This window comes from Punctularia strigosozonata (assembly GCF_000264995.1).
Source record: "Punctularia strigosozonata HHB-11173 SS5 unplaced genomic scaffold PUNSTscaffold_11, whole genome shotgun sequence".
Lineage (NCBI taxonomy): Eukaryota > Fungi > Basidiomycota > Agaricomycetes > Corticiales > Punctulariaceae > Punctularia > Punctularia strigosozonata.
In genome coordinates, this window is record NW_006767443.1 from 786,976 (window position 1) to 798,169 (window position 11,194).

General features: G+C 55.3%; 5 protein-coding genes across 5 annotated transcripts; 1 reads left to right on the forward strand and 4 right to left on the reverse strand.

Annotated features, from left to right (window-relative positions):
• Nucleotides 1–131: 131 nt before the first annotated feature.
• Nucleotides 132–824, reverse strand: PUNSTDRAFT_54478 (DUF336 domain-containing protein). The gene is made up of 2 exons (XM_007386613.1): nucleotides 775–824; nucleotides 132–719 (listed from the first exon to the last, which is right to left on the reverse strand). Exons 1-2 carry the CDS (start codon nucleotides 811–813, stop codon nucleotides 249–251), a joined length of 510 nt encoding a protein of 169 aa, XP_007386675.1. The 5' UTR covers nucleotides 814–824; the 3' UTR covers nucleotides 132–248.
• Nucleotides 825–1,031: 207 nt separating this feature from the next.
• PUNSTDRAFT_122067 (oligosaccharyl transferase STT3 subunit) lies at nucleotides 1,032–3,969 on the reverse strand. Its single transcript, XM_007386614.1, has 11 exons — nucleotides 3,745–3,969; nucleotides 3,680–3,697; nucleotides 3,595–3,631; nucleotides 3,339–3,538; nucleotides 3,063–3,292; nucleotides 2,816–3,001; nucleotides 2,554–2,761; nucleotides 1,797–2,500; nucleotides 1,441–1,726; nucleotides 1,283–1,371; nucleotides 1,032–1,223 (listed from the first exon to the last, which is right to left on the reverse strand). Exons 1-11 carry the CDS (start codon nucleotides 3,900–3,902, stop codon nucleotides 1,069–1,071), a joined length of 2,271 nt encoding a protein of 756 aa, XP_007386676.1. The 5' UTR covers nucleotides 3,903–3,969; the 3' UTR covers nucleotides 1,032–1,068.
• A 441-nt stretch (nucleotides 3,970–4,410) lies between these two features.
• Nucleotides 4,411–4,653, reverse strand: PUNSTDRAFT_136997 (uncharacterized protein; the record flags this gene model as incomplete). Its single annotated transcript, XM_007386615.1, has 2 exons — nucleotides 4,411–4,548; nucleotides 4,612–4,653. The coding sequence occupies 2 exons, from the start codon at nucleotides 4,651–4,653 to the stop codon at nucleotides 4,411–4,413; spliced, it is 180 nt and encodes a 59-aa protein (XP_007386677.1).
• Nucleotides 4,654–6,475: 1,822 nt separating this feature from the next.
• PUNSTDRAFT_136998 (uncharacterized protein) lies at nucleotides 6,476–8,200 on the reverse strand (the record flags this gene model as incomplete). Its single annotated transcript, XM_007386616.1, has 12 exons — nucleotides 6,476–6,520; nucleotides 6,576–6,807; nucleotides 6,878–6,948; nucleotides 7,001–7,063; nucleotides 7,128–7,149; nucleotides 7,201–7,342; nucleotides 7,406–7,522; nucleotides 7,582–7,647; nucleotides 7,698–7,893; nucleotides 7,953–7,972; nucleotides 8,042–8,097; nucleotides 8,151–8,200. The coding sequence occupies 12 exons, from the start codon at nucleotides 8,198–8,200 to the stop codon at nucleotides 6,476–6,478; spliced, it is 1,080 nt and encodes a 359-aa protein (XP_007386678.1).
• An 868-nt stretch (nucleotides 8,201–9,068) lies between these two features.
• Nucleotides 9,069–10,126, forward strand: PUNSTDRAFT_136999 (uncharacterized protein; the record flags this gene model as incomplete). The annotated part of the gene is made up of 6 exons (XM_007386617.1): nucleotides 9,069–9,508; nucleotides 9,573–9,613; nucleotides 9,681–9,751; nucleotides 9,809–9,886; nucleotides 9,960–10,046; nucleotides 10,106–10,126. 6 exons carry the CDS (start codon nucleotides 9,069–9,071, stop codon nucleotides 10,124–10,126), a joined length of 738 nt encoding a protein of 245 aa, XP_007386679.1.
• Between the last annotated feature and the right edge of the window lie 1,068 nt (nucleotides 10,127–11,194).

The following is an 11,194-nucleotide window of genomic DNA, read 5'->3' on the forward strand; positions in this document are numbered from 1 at the left end:
AGTGCGGTGATGGCGGCTGCGGCGCTTTCGTGACGCCATGGGCGTTTGCCGAGCCACAGGCTTTGGTTTTTACATACGATCGTCGTCGTCGTCGACGCCGCCGTGCCTAACTATCACTAGGATATGTTTCAGGCACATATAGGCAACCGCGACGACCAAGTTCGTAGAAAGGACGCGCAGGATTGATATGTTATGCACATGTAAATCGAGACCTAGTTTCCACTGCAGCGCAATCATGAACGGTGTCCCTACGCCGACAGGTAATCGTCCAGACACTCGATAACGACCTGATGGTCCTCGTTCTGCGCGAGACCGCTCACGACGACCACCCCGACGACACCCTCCACGCCCTTTACCCTGATCGGCACCCCGCCGCCATGGATCGCGTACTCTCCCGCCCTTTCCCCCAATCCGTACTTACGCGCGAACGCGTCCTCGTCGCCCTTGAACTTGTTGTGCATGTACCACGTGCTGCACCCGAAGCGCAGGACCGTGTTGCGCTTCCGCGCGACCCAGTGGTCGTTGTCCGGCGCCGTGCCCGGGTGGGTCGCGCAGTGGAAGAGCAGATGCGAGCCGTTGGCGGTCGCGATCGAGATGACCACCGGCGTCTGCGTCGCCTTAACCAGCCGTTCCCGTAAAAGAACGCCGATCTCCCATGCGGTATCGGCGGTGAAGGACGGAAGCGTCACTCGTTGTTCTTGCGACGCTATATCACTAGGCTGCCGTGGTCACTGTTGAGCGCGCATCGGCGCGCAGTGCAATGGAATGACTTACTTCCGTTGGAGCTTCAGCTTTCGTGACGGAGGGCGCCATGATGGTATAACGTAGGGACGCAACTCGTCAGATGTGGTAATCAGTCTAATCAGTCAGGTGTGGTAATCAGTCTGAGTGCTCGGCAGCCGGATAAACCGATGTCGCGGGTTGCAATACGTCGTAGGTGCCAGCTCACTAGTCTTGGTAGTTAGATTCAGAGCCAACACCAGGAAAACGCAGATGCGGCTCTCATGCAACAGCGAAGCAAATCGAAAGCAGCAAATTTGTTAGCAGGCGCAGCGACAGGTACTGGTTTTACACGGCGGCCCTCCGCCTCGTCAGCGGCTTGCTCCTCTTCCGCTTCTTCCCCTGCGCGAACGCGTTCGCAGTTTTCAGATCTCGGCCGAGCGCGTCCTCCTTCTTCACCTCGTAGATGCGCACGATCCAGTTTTCCGAGGTGAAAGCCTCCTCTGCAAACCGACGAAGGTCAGGAGACGTTCGCGCACATATGGAGCGCTCGATCACTTACGGAGGTAGTCAAGAGTGGGTCCGTCGCGCGGCATTTGCTGCTGGCGAACACGGTCGACCGCCTGCGCTCCGCCAAACAGCTCGGAGAAGCTAAAGCATAAGAGAGAAAACACCACGCTCAGCGTCACGCGAGCGAGTCAGATTCGGACGCCCACTGACCGGTAGTACGACATCTTGTACATCAAGCTGTCCTTCATCGTCTGCGATGCCCGGTCGTCGACGCGGTACTCGCCCTGCGGCGTAAAGTAGTTCGGCTCCTGGATCTCGTCCGGCCAGACGCCCTGCGCGATGCGGACCATCCACAAGAACTTGTTGATATCGTCGCCGGAGTAACCGAGCAAACCGCCGAAGATCACGAGGACGTAGTCGACGTCGTGCTTCCGCAGGATGGGGTACGCCACCTCCTCGCTGCTGGACATCGCCTTTCCGACGGTGGCGATGTGAGCTGGACAAGGGCGAAACACGTCAATCTCCCATGCGCGCGAGGGTAGGGTACGGAACAAGAGACGACTGACTGTTGTTCCAGGTATTGTTGTCCACCAACGTCGGCCTGTCCGCGAACCCGGCGATCTGGTAGCCATAATCCCACCAGCTCATAACGACCGCATCCTCGGGCGTGTTCTGCCTCAGCCAGTAGTACGCCTCGCGGAAATCGTCGATGATGTTCTGGCTCCCGTCCGGATTGTGGGATGCGAGCACGACGGACGGGGACGAGTACGCGGTCGAGGTCACGTATGTGCAGTGCAGCACGAAGAACCAGAGCATGCACAGCGCGTTGAACACCACGATCAGCCGCGTGTCGATCCCGAACACGCCGCGTGCTTTGGGCTTCTTCGCGGCCGTGACGGCCGTGGCAGCAGACTGCGCGACGCCGGTAACGAGGCTGCCAACGACGCCCGGCGCCTCTTTGCTCGCGGACGCCTCGGGGGCGGCTTCCGGCTCCGTCGGGTCCAGGTAGGTGTCCAGCAAATGCGAGAAAGCGACGGCGGCGGCAACGCAGACGCAGGGAGTGAGCGTCAGCATGAGCCGGACCATGACGCCCGCAAAGTAGCTGCCCATGAGCGCATACACGATGACGAAGATGTGCTCGTCGCGCAACTCGCGGAAGCAGAGGACGACGCCGGCCGGGAAAAGGAAGACGAGGAACTGGAGGTCCATGAAGAACGAGGGCCAGGCCGTCGGCTGGTGCTCGGAAACGGAGGCGATGATGGGGATGTATCTGCAAAAACGCCATCAGCATCAAGCTCACCGCAACACGGCCACACCGCTCACTTTTTAGCGTAGCCGGTGTCCCACAGGGAGTAGAAACGGCCCGTCCACGGTGCGATCCATCCCTTGTAGGTCAGGCCGACAATAGCGAACGTCCCGAGTATGCCCGCGGCAATGACCGAACCCAGAAGCAGGTTTTGGAACTGTTTTGATGACAGGTGGGAGCGCACGAGCTGTGCGAATGCGATGATTTGGAGTAGACCAAAGACACCTGCGAACGGCGGTCACTGCTTGTGACCTCACAGCAGAAACAGTGACCACTCACCAAGGGCAGCCATATGTTCGCTTGTGCGCACAGGTTGGAAGCCGACGAAGGGTACCTGCATGCTGGCAAGAGTACCAATGGCATACCACGACGAGTATGCGACATATAGGCGACTTGTGAAGCGGCCCATGAGGATGAGGATAAGCGCATGCAAAGGGATCATGTTCGTGATGAAAGCATAACCACCTAAGCAAGGGTCCAGATCAGCCTCAGCCGGTGTGAGCTCCCGGTGCGTATAGTAACGTACCCCAAGCGGCGACCATGTAGAAGTAGAAGATGGCAGCGCCAGTTCCATAGAGCGCGCTGCCTAGCTTCAATGCCTTGATCCAGAGGTAGAAGGTGAACATGAGGATAAAAATGGCGATCGCCTCGTTGTCGTAGGAACCTGCGACTGAACGGGAGATGTAACCCGGCACGATGCCAATGAAGGCAGCTGCGAGGAGGCCGGCGCTCTCATCCTTCAGTTCCTTGGTGAACCTGTGACGATTTCAGCATAGTTGACGGCATAGGACGGAGAACTAACATGTAGGTAGCCCATGCAGTGAACGCGCTAAACCCGGGGGCGAGAAGCACGCAGATGTTGCGAATGTCGACGGGTAGGTTCAGACCGTGAAGAATGTTGTGGATGACGCCGCTCGTGGCCATGAGGCCAGGATAGATGGTTCCGCCAACGACACGGCCGAGTGGGTACCATGCTGTAGGGTCGAACCAGTTCCAGAATTCCTGTGTTCGTAGAGGTTAGTCGGACGACGTGAGCATACTGCAGCTTCAACACTCACATAGAATCCACGGGAAGTCAATACTCGGGTGGCACGGCTAACATGGACGTTATTGTATGTCATCCACAGATGGTACGGAGCATACTAGTTGAACCACGGGTCGCTAAGATGGAATGAGCTTGGATTCAAGATGACATACAATCTGCTCACAATTCATGGATGATACTCTCGAAATTGACGACAGCAAAGAGACGAGACGCAATTGCAGCAGCTGAGATCAGACCTAGCGCGACGATGCGTAGCAAGGACGCGGTATTGGTGACCGTCGCCTGCGAAAGGTCCGAAGGGATCACGTAGGCCTTCGACATGGCCGACGTGTTGGGCGTCCGGCCTCTAAAGTCCTTCAGTTGGGTTGAAGGAGGGGATAACGGTGAGTATTGGAGGTGCTGGCAATACGCTCCCGTCGCAGCGCTCGGCGGACGTGTCAATGTTAGCGACCACGTGACTGTTCTAAAATCGGCACTCCTGCCAGGATACTGTCTGGACACCGCTGCGTAGGGACTTATGAATGTTGTGGCAACACAGATCTCGTACTGAGCGCCCATTGGAGAGAAAAAATATATCTTCTCGGACCGGAATAACAGCTCAAACGATCGACATCGCATGCACTGGAACGAGTTACTTCGAATTATAGGCACAATTACAGGTATGTCAGATTTACAAGCACAACTAGCAGCCACATTCCAACGACGTCGCTAACCAAATCACGAAGCGAGCATCGGTCGGAAAGTGGCGCTATGCTACGTCAATCAATACTCTGGCACGAGGAACGATAGTCTTTCGCGAAGCTTACATCCTACACGATCGTGTCGTGATCTATTTCTTCTTGCCGCCGCTGACGGGCTTCTCTCTGGGCACACCCTTAGCAGGGGCGGTCTTCTCGGCGGGCTTTGTCTCGGCTGCTTTCGCAGCGGGCGGGGAACGCGCAGGGACGGATTCCTTGCCAGCTTTGGGCTATTGGGACGGGATCGACCTCAGCCAGCGCATCGAGAGTAGCATGTACGCTCTGACACACACCTGAGGAGCAGGGACACCGGCCTTCTTGGTACCGACGGGCATATTGAATTGTGAATGGGATTGGGATGGGGTGGTGAAGCGGAAGCGACTGCACTGGGGGTCTCGTACGACCATTCGGCCCCTTTTATACCTCTTTGCTACTCATTGCGTGCAAGGACAGGCGAAGACTTCGAGATAAGGCGCGTTCGTGTCAGTCGGGCAAACAGCGTATGTTGCTCAATACATTGATTTCGGATCTGCGACGGCGAAACCACCGCAGCTAAGCGGTCTCAACGCGTCGCCTTCCGATTCGCCTCGAGACTGCACGTTCGTTCATGTCGACATACCGCATGCATGCTTCTTCGCTGTGGCTCGGGACGAGGTAGCCGTATCGGGTAGCAGAGGCGCGATACGAGATTCATCGGCGCATCAGGGTAGATCTCGTACAGTGTTTCTTTTGAATGAACACATTCCAGTTGCGGAGCAGTGCCTGATCTTCTCAACCGCTAGAGCCAGGAGCAGCTACTGTCATCGACGCCGGCAGGGTCGTGCAGAACCGCGCATAGAGACGTCCAGGGTCCTATGTCGCGTGACCAAGGGCCAAATAGCACAAAGCAGCACAGAGTAGCAACGATCTGCGTGTACTCGACACCGAGATATAACCCTGTTACTGGAGCGCTGATCAATCGTACCCAAAGGCGCGCGACACTCGATCGCCTCGCGTTGATCCGCTCTCTCATCCTGCCACCTCGTGCCACGCTTTTATTGGGACCTGGCAGGAGCACAGGTGATGAAGACATGTTATCAGCTTTCGAACATCTTTGGAATAGTGGAACAAGACACCGACTGCGGATCCCCAACGATGGGGACATCAAACTTCAGATATCACATTTGTCATTCGAGGACAGGTTACGGATGCTTTGCGCTGTCCTCGACGAGTCGGGTGCACATGTGTACCAGCTCATTCTCAAGTCTACCGCTCGTTCAAGGCTGCAGCCCACCGAAATATGCACCAAGCTAGCTCCTCAGTCGATAGAATTGGAGCCCACGGCCATTTCCATCCATGACATGTCCGCGTACGATTCGCCAACCCAATGGCCTATGACGCTCTCCGGATATTCTCGTGTTCTGGAAGACAATGGGGGGTTTGGACGCCTGTGAAGATATCTTGAACGCGACACTCCGCCCTACAATCGAGCATATTCGTTATTTTCCGAGTCTCTCGACTCTCATCATAGGCGAAGATCTCGCGATACAGGGTCGAGCGTTGGAGCATTGATTGGAGCTTGTGGAGAGCCGCAATGTGACCGGTGAAAACACGAAGACTCAGCAGGAAAGCCTGACATGGATAGGGTCGATCACATTCTCCGGTTGGTTGTGTGTTGAACGATATGAAGAGTGCAAGCAGTTGAAAGCACGGGTGCGGGTTGTGGTGGATAATCCCAATGATAGGTGAATGCCGGTGGTAATTGGCAATTTGGCTTCGTGACGACACGCTCAGTGACAAATGGAATATTCTCGGTTGCCAAACGTTTGCCGCTATATCTAGATAATAGCAGTCTATAGGTCACTACATGTGGTGGAGTCCAGCAATACAGGCAGGGGTTGATATAAGTATGTCATCGGGGTCACAACTGGCGCGCAACGGGCTCCGCCTATGGCCACAGTTACGACTGAGGTCGGCGTGCAGATGCTTCGTCCTGATGCAATCGACCAGCAACCAGGCAGGGGTATCATATGTGATAGAGGCGCAGGACGAGTTGTCCTCGGGTTTCCCAGAGCGGTGTACTAGGCCCAGCATGCGTCCACAACTGTCGAAGATAAGAGGTCCAGTCTCCCTTTGCCATGACGGGGCTCCTCAATCGCCAAAACACCAAAAAAGTCTTCACACTACGGAGCCCGTGTGCGGCGAGTCGGATTCGGGATCATGCTGGACCAAACAAGCTGAGTGAGCCGTCATGCCAGAGAGAATCATGATCCCTCACCGAACGGGTATGTCGCATGTTGGTGAGCGGGATTTCGCCAGGTTCCGATGCGATACCGACGTTCGCCGCGTACGGATTATAGTAATCATTGAATGTGTGCCAATCTCGTGGGTCTTGTTCGCTTCGCTTCTCTGAGCGGCGACCAAAGGTGATGGGACCGCCTTCGATCGCCTGAGAGACGTCTGGTAAATCTTGGGGCGGAGAGTAGAAGCCCTTCAGATTCAGGTATAATCTGGGATCGGGGCCATTGATTAGAATGACGTCGCTTTCGTATCCACGGGCATTGACGAGAGTGTGATTACCTCGAAGCAGTTATGGATGTCACTACCTGGCTCACCGCGGCGAATATTTCCTTGCGTGATGGCTGCGCCGTCTACATGCACTTGTGAGCAGAAATCCGCGAGAGCCTGAGTTACGCTCCGTACGAGGAAAATGATGGCGTTGATAAGATTTGCCGTGAAAACCACGAGGAAGTAAGCGACTCCGTCCTACTCGAGCGTGAGTCAAGCACCTTCTTGAAATCAACCCTCTAGATATAACACTCATGCTCACTCGGAGAAATAATCTCATAGCACTAGATGATTGTCAGCGATAGGCGCGGGCGCCACTAAGGGACAATACGTACGGCATAGATGCCCCTCTCCTGAAGTAGAGGCGCAGTCGCCACATCGTCAGAATAAAGATCAGGCTTTCCGTGACGAGCGGTGCGATCCAGTACGCCGAGGTCTTCGTTACCAGAACGCATCCACCTGTCGGCTCGAAGAGAGCTTCTCATCGATCGCAGGTTAGCATCATTAGTACGTGACACTGCACCTGCAAAGTAGACGTACCGAATCCCTGCGACACCACGATGATCTGTAGGATGATCTGACCCGCTAGACAGAGAGAAAGAGCAACCGCAACGAGCCGATTCTGATAGATCGCGTGGACGCGAAGAATCATCAACGCTATCCGATGTTATGTGTGAGCTCGCAGGCAGGGCATACGAAACGAACTGATAGCACACCTTCGCCGATCCCGACAGCTACTGAGGAACCGGCGCCTTGAAACTTGACGAAGTGCGTGCAGCTATCTGGAATCGTGAGCTATCCCGTCGGTGACATTGGCAGGAGAGTAAGTCACTGACACCTATGACATTGCGGAAAGGGTCAATCGCGCGCATCCAGGAAAGGACACAGAAATAACTACCCACCGCGTTGAACCAGGCAGGGTTGAACGATATCACGGCCACCGAGAATATCTCGAACAAGGAATAATATCTGTTCAAGAAGAATAAGATAATAGCGAGACTCCATCGCTTATTCCAGGCTCGATCGACCTGACAGGAGGAGAAATTTCAGCCTGGATTTGCCCCGGAGATACCACCTCAGGTACTACCTCGTCGCTGAGTGTAATCACTGAAAACAGGCCATCGCGGTCATAGCATAAGCACCACTCTGTAGTTGGCAAGACCATATGTCACGCACCATACTCGTAGGCAAATAACGCGATCACGGATATCGTGATCCACTGCTCTAACAGCCTATGCCATACAATAAGATCCGCGAGAAGCGAGTTGATGTTGACACCACATACAAGGCTTCATCAGCCTGTTCTGCAGCCTTGATGGGCACTGATACGGCCATCTCCCACACAGTAGGTATTATGCTGGTTTTAGATAGGCAGTGGTTGCATGAAGCGGTTGAGGGCAAAGCTGAAACTCGGGGTGGTGAGCTCTCAAGTCTTTATATTCGGAAAGGTTTGAATGCTCTTTATGATCGAAACCACATCAGCGAGATGTCCCTATCAATCATACCGTCAACGAAAGTAGGTTTGCTCGTGTCTCGTTACTCTCTCTCGGTCACGGCGCTGATTAAGTACATTCAAGACATCGAGGTGGATGCTTTCTTGGAGATGATTTGGTTCTTCACGGCACTGAACCTCAACGTCGACGAGGCGGAGCTGTAGACTTTGCACTCGACATATCAAAACAGGAGTAGCACGATCATGAGGATTCGATTATGTGGATCAATCTTGCACCCAAATCTGACCCAAATGGCGACTTTCCGAAAAGACGGGAGGTGCTAGATACATATATGGGCCCGTGGGAAGATTGGGCCACTTAATCTGAGATCCTGTCGAGAAGGCATCCCCACTGGTGCAGCTGGCTCATGTGAGTATCCCTGACCCGCAAGAGTACCACTCAACACAAGCTCAACCCCATAGAACATCATCTTCCAGAATGTCGTAGATGCTTGACATGAAGCTGAACAAAAGCGTTGCGGGACAGGGTCAAGGACGAGCCTGGACGAGCTCCAATGAAATAAAAGTCCGCCAGGCACAAGTTTGACGGCGCGGTCCCGACTTTTCGCATCCTCCAGGCACAGCGAGCGGATCGACGGTGGACATATCAGAGACGACCAGCAAGACCCTCGACCCACCTGCGGCTTTGGATACGTTTCGTTCTGCTGTTCTTGACTTGCGCCAGCTCCCTGCAAGTTTCATAGAGTAGAAATGTTCTCCACTCGCCGTACCCTTGCCATCCTGCTCATCCTCGCTTTCGGGCTTGTCGCCGTCCAGGCTTCCCCAAGCGGCACGTTCTCCTCCAACGCGGACCGGCTCAAGCGCGGTCTCCCGCCCGCCAAACCCGCACGTCTGTTCGGCTCGCGCACCGACAGCGAACGGCGCTCCATCCCTTCGACCACGCCTGGCTACACTTACACGAGCCCCATCGCCATCTGGCCGTCGGGTTCCTTACCCTCGCGCAAGCGCGACGGCGTGCCCCTTGGCTACCTCGGGGCCTACGGCGTCACTAACCTCGCGAGCGCGTGGACGTTCACGTATACCGAGCCTGAAATCGCCACGAACGTCGTGCAGTTGCCGCATCCGGGGACCCCCTACAGATTATCCGGAGTTGCCATCCGCTCGGGCTCGCAGGTGACGCTCGGCCCCGGGTACGTTGCTTCATCGAGCCAGCTCCTCAGGGCTTGAGGCTGACAGCTGTCGTGGCGGTTGCAGGAATACCATCTATCTTGAGCTGCAGAATACTCGGGCTTCCAGTACGCGTTTGCTTTACTTCGCTCTGCTCTCTCATCCGTATGTGCTGACCCCTCGTGCGTGCTGTAGCGCCCGCTGGATCTACCACGCCCACCTACGTGTATGACACTTACGCTATTGGCTACGCCCAGACGACAATAGTGAGCACTGACCTTCTGCACGGCATCAATGCAGACGATCCTGATTGTATTCCGCAGTTTAGCGTGGACCCAGCCACCGGTAAGGTCACGGTGAAGTGGGTAAACCCGGATGGCAGCACGCCGACGACGTACCTTGTGAGACTCCCTGCGCCAATCCATTCACTGGATTGCAGTTTGATGATGCGCATCTCGCTTTCTCTCCCCCCAGGCCGTCTCAGGGACTGGCATTTACGTCACCGGCGACGTTTCGGCTTTGCAGTCTCAGCTCGGATCTTCTGCGACGCTGACTCTCGTCGTACGTGCATTGAACGATGCATCCACCCCACCGTGACGAAGCTAATGGGCATCCCCTAGGACATCTACCTATCGGCCTAAGCTGGAAACGGTCCAGGCGCGCCACAAATGCTGTCAACACCTCCATCTGGAATCTAGACTTTGAGTAACCCGCTAATGAATTGCACAACGTGCTCCCATGCACACCACGGTCGTTACCTGATTGGGCAGGATATCTTTCCTTAGACGTGCTTCTAATCTTGGAGTTTGAGCTCGCTGTATCGTAGAACACTGGTAATAACGTGTATGTCCTGTCGTTACTGAATGCATCCACCAGGCTGCGCTTGTAATCCATCGTGAAGAATCTGGCGTCGCAAACCACGTACAACAGAAATAGAGCCCGCGCTGGAATTATCTGAGCTCCATCGAATCGAGGGTAGGCGCGTTCCAGCAGGTCAGCTATTGATGCGTTGATTGAAATGAACGATCGAGTTATCGCGGTGTCGTTGCGAACAAACCTCGCGGCATCTGAGTGTTAAGCGGTGGCGGAGGTAACGCGCAAGCCGCTGTCGTCGTAGGGCTCGAACCCAGTGTAAGTAGTCCTGGAAGACGTCCTGAAAGGCGTGCGCGATATCGTCTCCTTCACTACGTTACCTGAGCTTGTCTCAGGTATCTCCCGGCCCGTAATTAGTAAGCATCGCTAACTGTGACGCGGGCAAGCTGTCTTAGTCAGCGAGGTGCGTTCACACGGTTACTCGGGCTCAAAGAAAGACAGGGGTAAGCTGTAGTTCGATGCTCGCAAGTAAGATACAGGCAGAGGTCGACTGAGCAGTCCTTATGTACGATAGAATTGTCCAACCCTGCGCCCATGCCCTTAGCCCGAGGCAGAGGGTAACGGCGCCCTGATACCCGATTAGGCAGTCGCGCCCCGGGACGGGACGAAGCCGAGACCCGCTCCGTTACATCCGCCCTCCTGGGACGGGCACCGTTCCAACCAATCGGGCATCGTATGCGACCTAAGCGTCGCGGTCTTCCCGAGCGCGTCTCTTCTCCTTACGCTCCTTAATAGCCTCGCGCCGCAGATAGTCGCGCCGCATTGCATCATCGGCCAAACTGGCCAGAGCACGTTGAGCGACGCGCTGAGTGTACTGCTCGTCGTCGAAGTATCCC

What these genes read in the sequence shown, in the direction of transcription:
- PUNSTDRAFT_54478 (XM_007386613.1), bottom strand. Translation starts at nt 813, where the DNA reads ATGGCGCCCTCCGTCACGAAAGCTGAAGCTCCAACGGAA. An exon ending in AAGCTGAAGCTCCAACGGAA is followed by an intron (nt 720 to 774) that starts GTAAGTCATTCC and finishes TGACCACGGCAG; the next exon opens with CCTAGTGATATAGCGTCGCA.
- PUNSTDRAFT_122067 (XM_007386614.1), bottom strand. Translation starts at nt 3,902, where the DNA reads ATGTCGAAGGCCTACGTGATCCCTTCGGACCTTTCGCAGGCGACGGTC. An exon ending in GACACCGGCTACGCTAAAAA is followed by an intron (nt 2,501 to 2,553) that starts GTGAGCGGTGTG and finishes GCGTTTTTGCAG; the next exon opens with ATACATCCCCATCATCGCCT. An exon ending in ACCCACTCTTGACTACCTCC is followed by an intron (nt 1,224 to 1,282) that starts GTAAGTGATCGA and finishes GTCGGTTTGCAG; the next exon opens with AGGAGGCTTTCACCTCGGAA.